This window comes from Chiloscyllium punctatum, chromosome 22 (assembly GCF_047496795.1).
Source record: "Chiloscyllium punctatum isolate Juve2018m chromosome 22, sChiPun1.3, whole genome shotgun sequence".
Classification (NCBI taxonomy): domain Eukaryota; kingdom Metazoa; phylum Chordata; class Chondrichthyes; order Orectolobiformes; family Hemiscylliidae; genus Chiloscyllium; species Chiloscyllium punctatum.
Window position 1 is genome coordinate 51446289 of NC_092760.1, and position 12406 is coordinate 51458694.

The following is a 12406-nucleotide window of genomic DNA, read 5'->3' on the forward strand; positions in this document are numbered from 1 at the left end:
TTGACACAGTTGCTGCGGGTGAAGAAACCTCCTCATTCTGCCAAGTTTCAATCAGCTGGAAAATTAAATGGATAGAAACTTGCAAGGTTTTTTAAAAAAATTGCAGATATGCCAAGAATAATGGTTTGAATGAGAGGAGTGTTGAATCGAGGTGAAGGTTGGAAGGTGTGTGAACATTCCAAGTGGTGCAGTCTCGGCTGTGAGGCGGAGCTAGTTGCCCCCTAAAAGGGTGGTTGTGGATGGCGTGGCCCAGCATGCAGTGCAGCACTGTTCTAACGGCTCCAGCTCGAGCTGTGATGGGAGCGGCGCGCGCCGCTGCTGACCGGGGCTGAAAGGGCGGCCGCACAGAGCTCGAGCTGGGGGGGAGGGAGCAAATCTGGAGCCAGTGCTCGCTGGCCGCCAACTGCTCGCCATGACCGCCAACAATACCACCACCACCAGCACCAGCAGCGGCTGCCGCTTCGCCGATTACTTCGTCCTCTGTGGGCTGGATGTCGAGACGGGCTTGGAACCGGACGAGCTCTCGGGTGAGCGTCTCGTTTTTAGATGTTGTTGCCAGTTTCTCTCTCCACACTATGATTGGAACCAAAGGAAAGCTGAACCTTCAATTCTTTCAGCTTCTCTAAAAATATATGGCGACTAGCACTTCAGGATAAGCATTTCGGAATCCGAGCGAATAGAAGTGAAGGTTTAAATTAATTTGTAGCGTCTTTAGGTCCCGATAAAGTCAGCATTAATGCTACTTAGTGATGCAGGAAGTGATGATATGGAGCTGTCTTTTGACAGTTCACAATCCCTGCAAATGGAGTTCGCTTTGTCCGCTCTTTTGACAGCGTTAAAGAGTGGATTTTATCTTTTTGAGTCATAGAGTCCTCTAATAGTCGGTTGTTTGGAATATTTATTGAGTCGCAACTGAATTTATTAAAGTATTGTTATTTGCAGCTTTGAAAAAGATGCGAGAATGCTTAAGCCTATAAGCCACTGATACAACTGTAAATAAAGGCACTGTATTTCGCTATTTAGTGTGCAATATAGTTTTGTTTTAACGTCTATCAATACGTACACGGTTTTTGTGTGGTTATCTGTTTCCTCTTTTGACCATCTTTTAAATAGGTCGACAGCCATCATTTCCAGTGATTCTCAGGGCTTGCTGGTGATGGTATTTTAAACTATGACCTAGATTTGTGCATTTTGAAAGCGTTAGGAACAAAGTTAAGTTCACTGTATTAATGTCTAACTATTAGAAACACAATTAATCTTGCTCCTGTTGTGCTGTTATTGCATGTGAAAATGGTACAGCAAGTGGTTGCTTTCTCTGCTGTCATGATTAATATTCTGTGTGGAGTTTGATTTAAGTTTGCAAATATGTGTATTTCAATGAATGTTTTAAAATCTTCACACTATTTCCTTAATCTTACTATTTATGCATGCACCTCTCAGTACTAATTCAGAACCTGGTCATAGCATAGAAGGATGTTATTTAACCATTTTTCTCTTTATTTCCATCAATTAGCAAGTTGATCAGAATTTGTTTTTTATATTTTGAGTGTTATTTATTTAAAAATTAATATTGCAATAGAATGCTATTATCTGAAGAAGCTTACACTTTTTAGAATTGAATCATAGAGGTTTTCAGCCAAGAAAAAGGCCCTTCACCCCTTCGGGGCTGTACTAGTCAGAAACAACTGTCTAATGATTCTGATCCCTTTCCCAACACTTGGCTCATTGCCTTTTACACCCTGGCATCGCAGTTATACATGTACATATTTAAATGTAAAGAATAAAAAAATGCTATAAAATGAAAAAAAAGCCTCAAAGCTTGTATTGCATTCTGCTCAGAAAGTATGTGTTGTATACTGCAATGTGTGTATGTTAATATGATAGTGCTTTCTATTTACTGGTATGTTTTGAATATTAATCATTCATAAATCTAGTGTAATAGCATCATTCTTCCTGTATGTGTTATGTTCAGTATGAATAAAGTTGCTTAATAATTATTATGCATTCTGAATGCAGTGCACCGGTGCAATCTAGACCATCTTGTAAACAAAGAGAGATCCTTAGAGGGGGTGGAGTGTGGGCTTGAATCATCTGCATTCATACTGTCCTTTGAGTCCTTCCACATCAGCTCCACTCAAGCGAGGCTCTGAAAGGATGATGTCATTGTTGCTGAAACTCTCTACAGGAAAGCAGTAACTGCTGCATGTTACTCTGGGGATGCTGCAGGACCAATCCTGGCACGATATTTGGTATTTAGCTAATGCAGCTGTAGGGGGATGAATCAAGAGTACTATTGGAATATGAGTGTCCCCACATTAGCATTTTCTGAGTGAATGTGTACATCTGCTCTTGAATTAAACTAGTTTTAATTAAATACTTTAAAATGTGTTCCGGTGTATTTCTTTTTCTGTGCGTCTATTGCCAGTTCATGTTGTTATACATAGTAATCATAAATAACATGCACAGTGTAAACCATTTCTTTGATTTCTTAGCATTTTTAAAATGAATTTAATGTTTACCAGCTTAAGTTTCTTTTGGCATAATATTTAATCAGTTTTCAAAAGTTTCTAAACTAAATTGCTTCCACATATTGGTCTTCCACATATATATGATTATTATTCTGATTTATTTTTAAACAAATATTAATTGCAGTGTTACATTTAATGTGTTGCATTTTATGTTTAGAGCAAAAGGAAAGATATTTAAGCATTTGTAGACAATGGTATCAGTATTGAAATGGGAAGAAACTATATCATTGGGATAGGTTCCACCTGAAGCAGACATGATAAACAGAATAGGAGAAGGATTTTACATTGCTACATGTTGGACAAGGGCTCAGGTTGGAAAATGTGGCATAAATAATTTTAAAACAAATGGAAAGGAAGAGAGTGGAATAATTGTCAAAAATGTTGAAAAGAAACCAAAAGATTAAAACTTAATTAGCGAATTAGAACTAAAATGAATATGCAAGTAAAACATTGGAGTAGAAGGACAAATTAGAGGCGTATAATCCAAATAAGTGTCTTTTACACCAATGTGCTGAGCAAAAGAAACAAATCGAACAATTACAGATGTTAAGTTCAACTTGGAGGCCATGAAATGGTTATAATTACTGAGACACAGCAATTAGATGGTCAGCACTAGTGACAAAATAAGCTAGGTTATAAGATGGAAAATGGAAGTGAGGAAGATCTGTCATCATGATGGATGAAGTCATTGCACTGCTAAGAGGATATACGAGAATGAAGGAATAGAAAAGGATTTCTATAGAAAAAACCTATAGTAGGAATTATGTAGAGGCCTCCTTGAAGTAGCTATGAGGTGTTTGATATGTACAAACAGAGAATAGGCAAGGCAAGCATGTCATGAAGTCAGAATGGTTTTAGCAACAGACTTAACTTTTTACGGGTTATGATAAACCGATTAGTACATTTCTTGAATGTTGCAGAATGGGTTTCTGCAACAATGTCTGAAACCAATAAGAGTGCAAACCATTATAGATTTGTTAATGAGTCAGATTCATTTAACACAGTTTTAGTAGGAGAACATTTATCTTTTTATGATCACTATATTGTCATCATTGTCTTTATTTGTTCACAGGATGTGATGGTTGCTGGCAAAGTTAATATTTATTATCTATTGCTTCCTGTCCGTGAGTAGGTGGTGAGCTGTCTGTTTAAACTGTTGCAATCAATGTAGTTAACTCCACATCTTGTGGTATTAGGGAGGGTATTCCAAGATTTTGACCCACCAACAATAAATAAATTACCATAAAATTCCAAGTCACTGCCTTGGAGGGGGACTAATGTGTGATGGGGTCGTCATGCACTCGTTCTTTAGGTGATAGGTCTCAAGGACTTGGAAGGTGCAGTCCAATGACCCTTGCTGAGTTGCTGCAGTACATCTTGTCGATGATGTGCTGGTATTAGAAGGCATGAATGTTTAAGATGGTGGATAGAATTCCAGTCAAACAGGTTGCTTTGCTCAGGATAGTGTCAAACATCTTGATTTTTGTTGGAACTATACTCATTCAGACAAATAAAGATTCCCCAATGACATTTAATAAGGTTCCATGATAAAGGTTGCTTCACAAGATATGACTCCTGTTAGGAGAAACATATTAACATGTGTAGAGGATTGGTTAATTAATAGGAAGGAGAGAATATGGATAAATAGGTCTTTCTTGGATTGCATTGCCACAGGGATCAGTGCTACGTTTTCAACTATTTACAATCCATAGTATGTCAATTATTTGGATAAGAGTATTGAGTATATGGCAGTTAAAATTGCTGGTTACATTAAGATCGTCATGAAAGTGTGTTATCTAATGAAGGTAGAGAGTTGGCAAAAAGGAATGTAGACAAGTCGAGTGAATAGCAATGGTTTAGCAGATGGATTGTAATATGCCTTCTGGTTTTAGTAACCATGTTAAGCTGAGGAGTAAGTGGTTTACAGGAGATCTGGTGAAAAAGATTTTCACCCAGAGAATAGTAGAAATATGGAATATGCTGCCGGAGAGAGTGGTGGAGGCAGGAACTCTAGTAACATTTAAGAAGTTTCTTGATGCTTACTCAGTCAAATGTGGCTTTGATGTCAAGGATATGCTCATGCTTACTCTCACTGGGATGTTGGATCAGTACTGCAGTTGGAGGAAGTTCTGAATGTGGCAAAGACACAAAATTCACTTAGTGATGGAAATTTAAAACTTCCACTTAGAATGGCTTGCCAGCACCTCCATTGAGTAAGTTGGCCAGGTCCTCAAGGGCATAACTGTTTGGGTCTGCGGCTGGTGGGTGAAGGAAGCAACAAGAGGAAAAACACATTTAGCCTCCTCATCATCAAGCTGCCTGCTGCAGATGCATGTGTCTGAAACAGTAGTGATAGGAGTGACCACTGCACTGTGCTTGTGGAGACAACGTCTTGTCTTGACCACAAGGGTACCTTCTATCATGCTAAGTGGGATAGATTTTGAATATATTTAGCAACTGGCATCCATGAGGTTTTCTGGACATCAGCAACAACCGTACTCCCATACAGTCTGCAAACTCATGACCTGTCATATCTCTTATTCTACCACTGCCATCAAGCCAGGGGATCAGCCCTGATTCAATGAAGAGCGTAGAAGGCATGCAGGATCAGCACCAGGTGTACCTAAACATGAGATGTCAACCTGGTGGAGTTAAAATACGCGATTATTTGCATAACAAGCAGCAAATCATAGACAGGTCAAAGTGATTCCACAACAACTAGATCAGATCTATACTCTACTGTCCTGCCACATACGCTTGTGAATGGTGGTGGATAATTAAATAACTCACTGATGGGGGACCCCAGCACATTAGTTTTAAAAGAAGGCTGCCGCATTGGCAACATATGTTCACCCAGGGGTACCAAGTGGAAGATCCATCTCTGCCTCCACCAGAGGTTCCTAAAATCACTGCTGCCAGCCTTCAGCCAATTTGAGCCAGTGGTAACTGAGAGAATCGCATCTAAGACTGTGCAAAAAATTGCTGACAGATGCAATATGTGATATTGTCAGTTGTGTAAGAATTTTTTTTAAATTAACCTATTTTTCGGGGATGTTATTACACGACTCTGGAGCACCTATGTCACATGAGAGGTTTCTGTAAGAAAGGATTAATTATTTGTTTATATAAAGTAGAGTAACCTACTTATCAAATCATTACCTTAGATTTTTGTGTATTTAAATAGACCAATATGAATTGATTCCACTGTTTCTACCTTCAAATAAAGGGCATGCCCTCTTTTATATTTTTTCATATTCTACGTAAGTCTATTTTAATGATGACATTTATTTTTTCATATTCAGCAATAAATACTGGCTTAGCCAGTGATGCCCATTTCCTATGAATAAAAAAAGCTTTCTTTTGATAGCATACTATTATACATTTTACAGTTTGCAATTTGAGACATCTTGTGATCACTAGCATTTTTGGGACGATAGTGTGACTTCTGAAGTCATAAACCCAATCAGTGGGTACAGTTATTTTAATCCAATTACTCAGACATGTTATGACACGCCTCCAGGGCAGATGGAACTTGAACTGGGACCCTCTGGCTCAGAGGTAGGAACATGGTCGCTGCACAAGAGATCCCTAATCAGTGTGTCAAGATATTTTCTAATCAATCTGTTCAGAGATGTTATTACACACCTCTGGAGTAGGTGGGACTAGATCCTAGGCCCTCTGACTCAGAAGTAGGCATATTATCATTGTAACACAAGAACACTAATCAATTGTTGTTTTCTTTTTGTTTTTTTTTACACATTGTGGGATCAGCCAGTTTAGAAATGAGTCCTCAAAAAAAGGAATACCAGTAACCAACTGGCTGTGTGGGTCAGCCAATTCAGGAGTCAGGTGCCCCAAAAACAAAAACCAACAGCAGCACACACTGGCTGTGTGACTTACCAGCTTGGAGTCAGTCCCCTGAACTGAGGAGATTCTAAATCCCCACTTTACATAATTTAAAAAAAAAAAATCCCTATACTACCGCCTAACTGCAGTAGTGCTTATTTATTCCCCAGCACCCATGTCGTGTGTGTGCAGGTGCAGGACACAGTGAAGGACAATGTGCGCAGAAATCTTTATTCGTACTCCACCACTAGGAAGAAAAGAAACGTCCAAGTGGCCAGTGACACGCAATGCCCTTCTCAAAAAAGGGTATTGCTAAGTGATCAAGAAAGTGAAGGTGAGGGCAGAGATCAAATCAGTATAGAATTGGAGGGAGAAGTAAGACATTCCACAACCTGCGGTGCCCACTTCTCCCTGAAAGCCTCAAGGTTGTTGGTTGACACTGCGTGCTCCTATTCCAAAGACACCCGGTCCCGAATGTAACTGCAGAAGAGGGGCAGAATTGGATTAAAATAACAGCCCTCTTCAAGGCCCACTGCGGGACCTGTTTATTGCTGACCTGGCCAGGCCCAGGAGCAGATCCACAAGGAGATCCTCTGACCTGCCTTCCCACGCCCACTGCACCGGCTGCCCAAAGATCAGGAGTGTGGGGCTGAAGTGTAACCAAAAACATAAAAAAAGATCTTTAAGGAAACCAAAAAGGGAGTGCAGATGTCCAGACCCCATATATACATGGTCTATGGACTCCACAGTACCACAGACAAGCAGTAGGGTTGGGAGTCTGTGATTAACCACAATCTGCGTTTGCAGGAGACTGCTGCGTGCAGTACCCTCCACTCCCGCTCTCCCCACAAAAGGGGGAGGAAATCGATGGGTCTATTGTTCATTAGTTATAGCAAACAGTCAATATCAATTAGTGAATACTTAGGATTGGAGAAAGGGAAAGAGGGATAAATAGTATGAGATGTTTGGAGGATTTTATCTTTCATGTGTTTTTCTTATTTGGTAACTTTTTTTTTCTTCTCTATCCTGAACCAGTATTGTATTTTTATTTTTCAGGAATTTGCATGTGCCTCTGCCAATTAGTGTTAAATTAGGGATCGTTTAAGATTTGAATTCTAACAGCAGCTGCTGTTTCCAGTAGTCAATTCAAGAATGATGGACCAAATGGCCTCCTTCCATTCTGAAATTTTCAGTGATTCTGGGTGCTAAAATCTCAAGGAATGCTGAATTGGCAAAGCTTTCAATAACAGCAGTAAAATAATGAGTAAAGTGTTAACTTTTCTGGCAGCTTGTCATAACCTCTTATTGCAATGTAATTTCAAAATGTAGCTGCAAACTAATTGTTAAAATCCATGAACTGAAGTAACTTAATTGAATCATTTAAGATCCTGAGGGGACTTGACCAGGTGGATGTGGCAAGGATTTTTCCTTTTGTGGGAGAATCACAAACTATGACAAGCTATTTCACCTTATCCAGAGCAGAGAATTAGAAGTCATGTCCTTTATTTGAAGGTAGAAACAGTGGAAGCAATCCATAGTTTAAAACTAAAGGGTTGCCCATTTAAGACCGAGATGAGGAAGCATTTTTTTCTTTCTGGGTTGTGTGTTTGAAATTTCCTTCCTTTTAAAGGCAGTGGATACAGAATCTTTAAATATTTAAAGGCAGATGTAGATAAATTCTTGATTACCAAGGGGATGAAAGATTGTAGGATGAAATGCAGGAATGTCAAGGAGAAGTTAAAATCAGATCAGCTTTAAGACCATAAGATTTAAGAGCAGAATTAGGTCATGTGATCCATTGTTCTGCCCTGCCATTCTATCAAGGCTGATATGTTTCTCAACCCCATTCTCTTACCTTCTCTGCGTAACCCTTGCTCCCCTTACCAATCAAGAACCTATCTACCTCTGTCTTAAATTCACTCAGTGACTTGGCCTTCACAGTTTTCTGTGGCAATGAGATCCACAGATTCACACCCTCTGGCTGAAGAAATTCTTCCACGTACATTATTTTTTTAGATTATTTACAGTGTGGAAACAGGCCCTTCGGCCCAACAAGTCCACACAGCCCTGCCGAAGCGTAACCCACCCATACATCTACATCTACATCTACCCCTTACCTAACACTACGGGCAATTTAGCATGGCCAATTCGCCTGACCTGCACGTCTTTGGACTGTGGGAGGAAACCGGAGCACCCGGAGGAAACCCACGCAGACACGGGGAGAACGTGCAAACTCCACACAGTCAGTCGCCTGAGGCTAAGGTACTAAAGGGTTGTCCCTTCACTCTGAGGTTATCCCTTGAGTCCTAGTCTTTCCTGCTAGTGGAACCATCTTTTCCAAGCCCAGGCCTATCAATATTCTGTAAATTTCAATGAGATTCCCCCTCTCATTCTTCTAAACTCTATCAAGTACAGACCTGGAGTCCTCAACCGCCCCACTTGTGACAAGACCTTCTTAATAATGACCTTCATCCCTGGGATCATTTTTATAAAGCACCTTTTTGGATACCCCTCCCAAGGCCAGTACATCCTTCCTTTTGATACAGGGCCCAAAACTGCTCACAATATTTCAAATGCTGTTATTGAATGGCAGAGCAGGCTTGAAGGGCAAAGTGGTCTATTCTTGTTTGAATGTAACTGGACAAAAAGATCAAAGGACTTTTTGTCAGAAATTATTTATGTCTAATATGTGGTCCACAATTGCTAACCTATATTGTAGAACTTTGAAGTTGGTTCAGAGGTTTTTTCCAGATGATTCTTCTGTCCACACTTGTGATAATGAATTGTTCTTCAAATTTCTGTTCTTTTATTTTTATTTTGATGTATCATTGAGTGAGGGATGCTCATGTCGTGGAATGGAACTGTTATGTGTTGCATTTGTGTCCTCCAACCTTCAGACAGATACACCTTCAGAGTGTGGAATTGTGAATCTTCCAAATTCTGCACAGCTACCTTGTTAACAATTTGTGTTATATTAAGGATAGGTTTAATTCATATTTACTGAGCTTTCTCAAGTTTAAAATATTTTTAATCTGAAAAGTAGAATACTATTTTAATGATCTAAAGCATTAGCATTTACCCAGCGCTGTTTTGTGTTCTTCTGTGCCTATGAGGAGACTGCCTTGCCTAAACCTTTGTTGAAACTCCGTGTGCTAATTAACTAATACTCTGTTCATTGTATAACATTCCCTTGGTCTGTTCTGATGCTTTGAAATATTTCTAGATTAGGTATGAGGATACAGTTAACTCTGTTGTCTTTGTCATTATTTCTACCATAAGGCTAGAGTCTAAAATGGTCAAGTTGAAGGTAGGATAGATAATAGAAATCACAGATATGTAATGTAGTTAATCCAACTTTTTATATGTAGATTTTTTTTTGTTTATATTTTAGCAAAGAAACCACTAAGTTCAATTGATAGGCCTGGACATGAAAAATTAGCTAAATGAATATAAATGGAAAAGTTCTAATGATTTCATTCACAGAATTCCATAAATTGAATTAGGAAGCAAAATATTTTACAAAAGTTTCATTGTAAATCCATAATATAGTACAAGCATCAATTTCCAGTTTTCACTTCTGGACCCATTCCTTGTTGAGTAGGCAAAGAGCACTGGGGAAGAATTCTCTTTTTTTTTAAAATAAACCGATTGACCAGATTACAAAAATACATTAAAAAGAAACTCTTCCGGGGGATCTAAGATAGCGGCGATCTGAGAAGATCACACTGCAGAGCATCACATCGCAGCAGGAGCAGGACGGTTCTTTAACCCACCCAACCCAGGTCATCGGGATTTCTTGGGGCGTTGGAAAGAATGTGGAGCCCCAAGAAATATTTAAAAATTGACTTACCTGTATTTTCAGCTGTCCAGAAATGCCTAAAAAGGGAGGAGGAGCATCTGAGGCTGGGACTGCAGCTCAGCCTGCAGAAGCCTCGGAGCCGATTACTCTCCAGGACCTGGTGAACCAGCTCTCGAAATCTCACGAGATGATGGGGAAACAGAGTGAAGAGAAGCTGGATCCAATCTCCCTCATGTTGCAGAAGCATGAGCAGCAGCTGGGAGACCTGGAGAAGAGGACGGATGAGGTGGAGCACAGGGTCACACTGGTGGAAGCTGATGCCAGTTCATTCAAGGAAGAGATCCAAACCCTGAAGACGCAGGTTCGTAACTTGCGTGACCAAGTGGATGATCTTGAAAACAGGGGCAAGAGAAAAAACTTTCGGATTATCGGTCTGCCTGAGAGTAAGGAAGGTGAGCGGCCTGCGGAATTTGTTGAAGATTGGCTTCCGAAATTCCTTGACTTGGAGACTGACATGAGAGGATTGAAGATAGAGAGGGCTCACTGGATCGCAGCACGGAGGTCGGGTCTGGGTCAATACCCTCGTCCTTTCCTGGTGCGGTTCCATCATTACCGGGATAAGGAGAGAGTCATGGAGGCTTCCAGACTCCAGGGGAAGGATCCAAAGGCCCTAATTTATGGGGGTCAAAGATCATGTTTTTTCAGGACTTTTCAGTGGCGGTGATCCAGAAACGAAAATTGTATGATGGTGTCAAGAGAAGATTGAAGATTGAAGATTCAATACTCCCTGAGATATCCGGCAGTGCTTCGGATCACCTTAGATGGATCCATGCATCTCTTTGACAATCGGAGAAGGCAAGAGACTTTGTGGACAAACTAAATTAATTTAAACAATTGTAGTATGTATAAATATTGTTGCTTGGGTATGCATTTATTTTTCTGTAAAAGAAATGAAGGAAATCCGGTTAGAGCTTTGTTTTTCCCCTTTTTGTTTCCTCTATTGATAATAATTTGGTTCAAACTATGTCTGGTGGTGGTTAAGATGTACATTTTAAATTTCTAAATTAGGACATACCAAAGGATGGGTGGGGTATTTATTCCCCTTTGTAAAATAAAAGAATGTTTGTTTTTTTTTATTCATATTGATATTCTATGTAGTGTTTATTCTTTTTAGCTTGTGCTTGCGATGCAGCTCTAGCTGGGAGAAGTGAAGGTGGTTGAGATGGTTAGATGCCTATTTATGAGCAATTTGGGACGGGTAGTTGCCCCCTCCGGGCAGGGGGTGAGTTCCCCTACTCAGCGCTATTGGTGCTTTATATGTTGGTTTGTTTTCTGTTTTTTTTATTTTTAATAATTTTGTATGTTTGTTAAATGTAGTGGTTTTAGTTTATGTAGTGTCGCATGGTCCACCAAATATAAAAACTAAGGCTCAGCAATTTGTGGTTCAGGTTCCTCCTGTCTGGAATTTAGCCATAATCTTCTGCAATTACATTTAATGATTTGATTAAATGGTGTACCTGGAATATCAAGGGAAGTCACTCACCAATTGAGAGGAAGAAGGTACTCTTGATTCATAGAAAGGAGAAGGTGGATATTGCTTTGTTACAGGAGACACATTTGGATGACAAGGAGCATCTGAAATTACAGCAGAATGGCTTTGACCGAGTTTATTTTTCATCACTTAATACCAGAAGTAGGGGGAGTGGCTATATTGGTAAGGAAAAATCTCTCATTTAAATTGTTGGAATGTGTTAAAGACACATACGGGAGGTTTGTAATTCTTAAAGCCTTGATAAATGGGGAAGAATATGGCATTTTAAATGTTTATTGTCCCCCAGTTTATCCTCTGAAATTCTTGATAGATGCTTTTTCTAAACTGATAAGTCTCCAGTCTTGGCACATCATTATAGGGGGAGATTTTAACTGCCTCATGGACCCCACAGTAGACAGGTTGCCTAAACGTCCCTCAATACCCTCTGCACAAACTAAACAGTTATTGGGTTTGTGTGGGGAATTAGGGTTGGTGACATCTGGAGGTGTTTCCACCCTACAGGTAGGGATTTCATGTTTTTCTCCAATCTGCATAGATGTCACATGAGAACTGATTTTTTTTCTGACCCCTGCGGTAACCCTGGATCTGGTGGCATCCTGTATGATTGGTAATATTGCCATCTCTGATCATGCTCCAGTGTACCTCATGGTTAAAATTAAGGATGTTACAGTGGTTTCAAGG

At 39.8% G+C, this 12406-nt stretch overlaps 1 protein-coding gene across 2 annotated transcripts in view; it reads left to right on the forward strand.

The window, feature by feature from the left end:
- The first annotated feature begins 244 nt into the window (after nucleotides 1-244).
- The window catches only part of dennd5a (DENN/MADD domain containing 5A), a 257488-nt gene continuing 245326 nt past the window's right edge, over nucleotides 245-12406 (forward strand). For both annotated transcript variants that reach the window (XM_072592284.1, XM_072592285.1), the window contains exon 1: nucleotides 245-527. In XM_072592284.1, the coding sequence (XP_072448385.1) occupies nucleotides 413-527 (115 nt within the window). In that variant the 5' untranslated portion in view covers nucleotides 245-412. The remainder of the gene's footprint in view (nucleotides 528-12406) is intronic.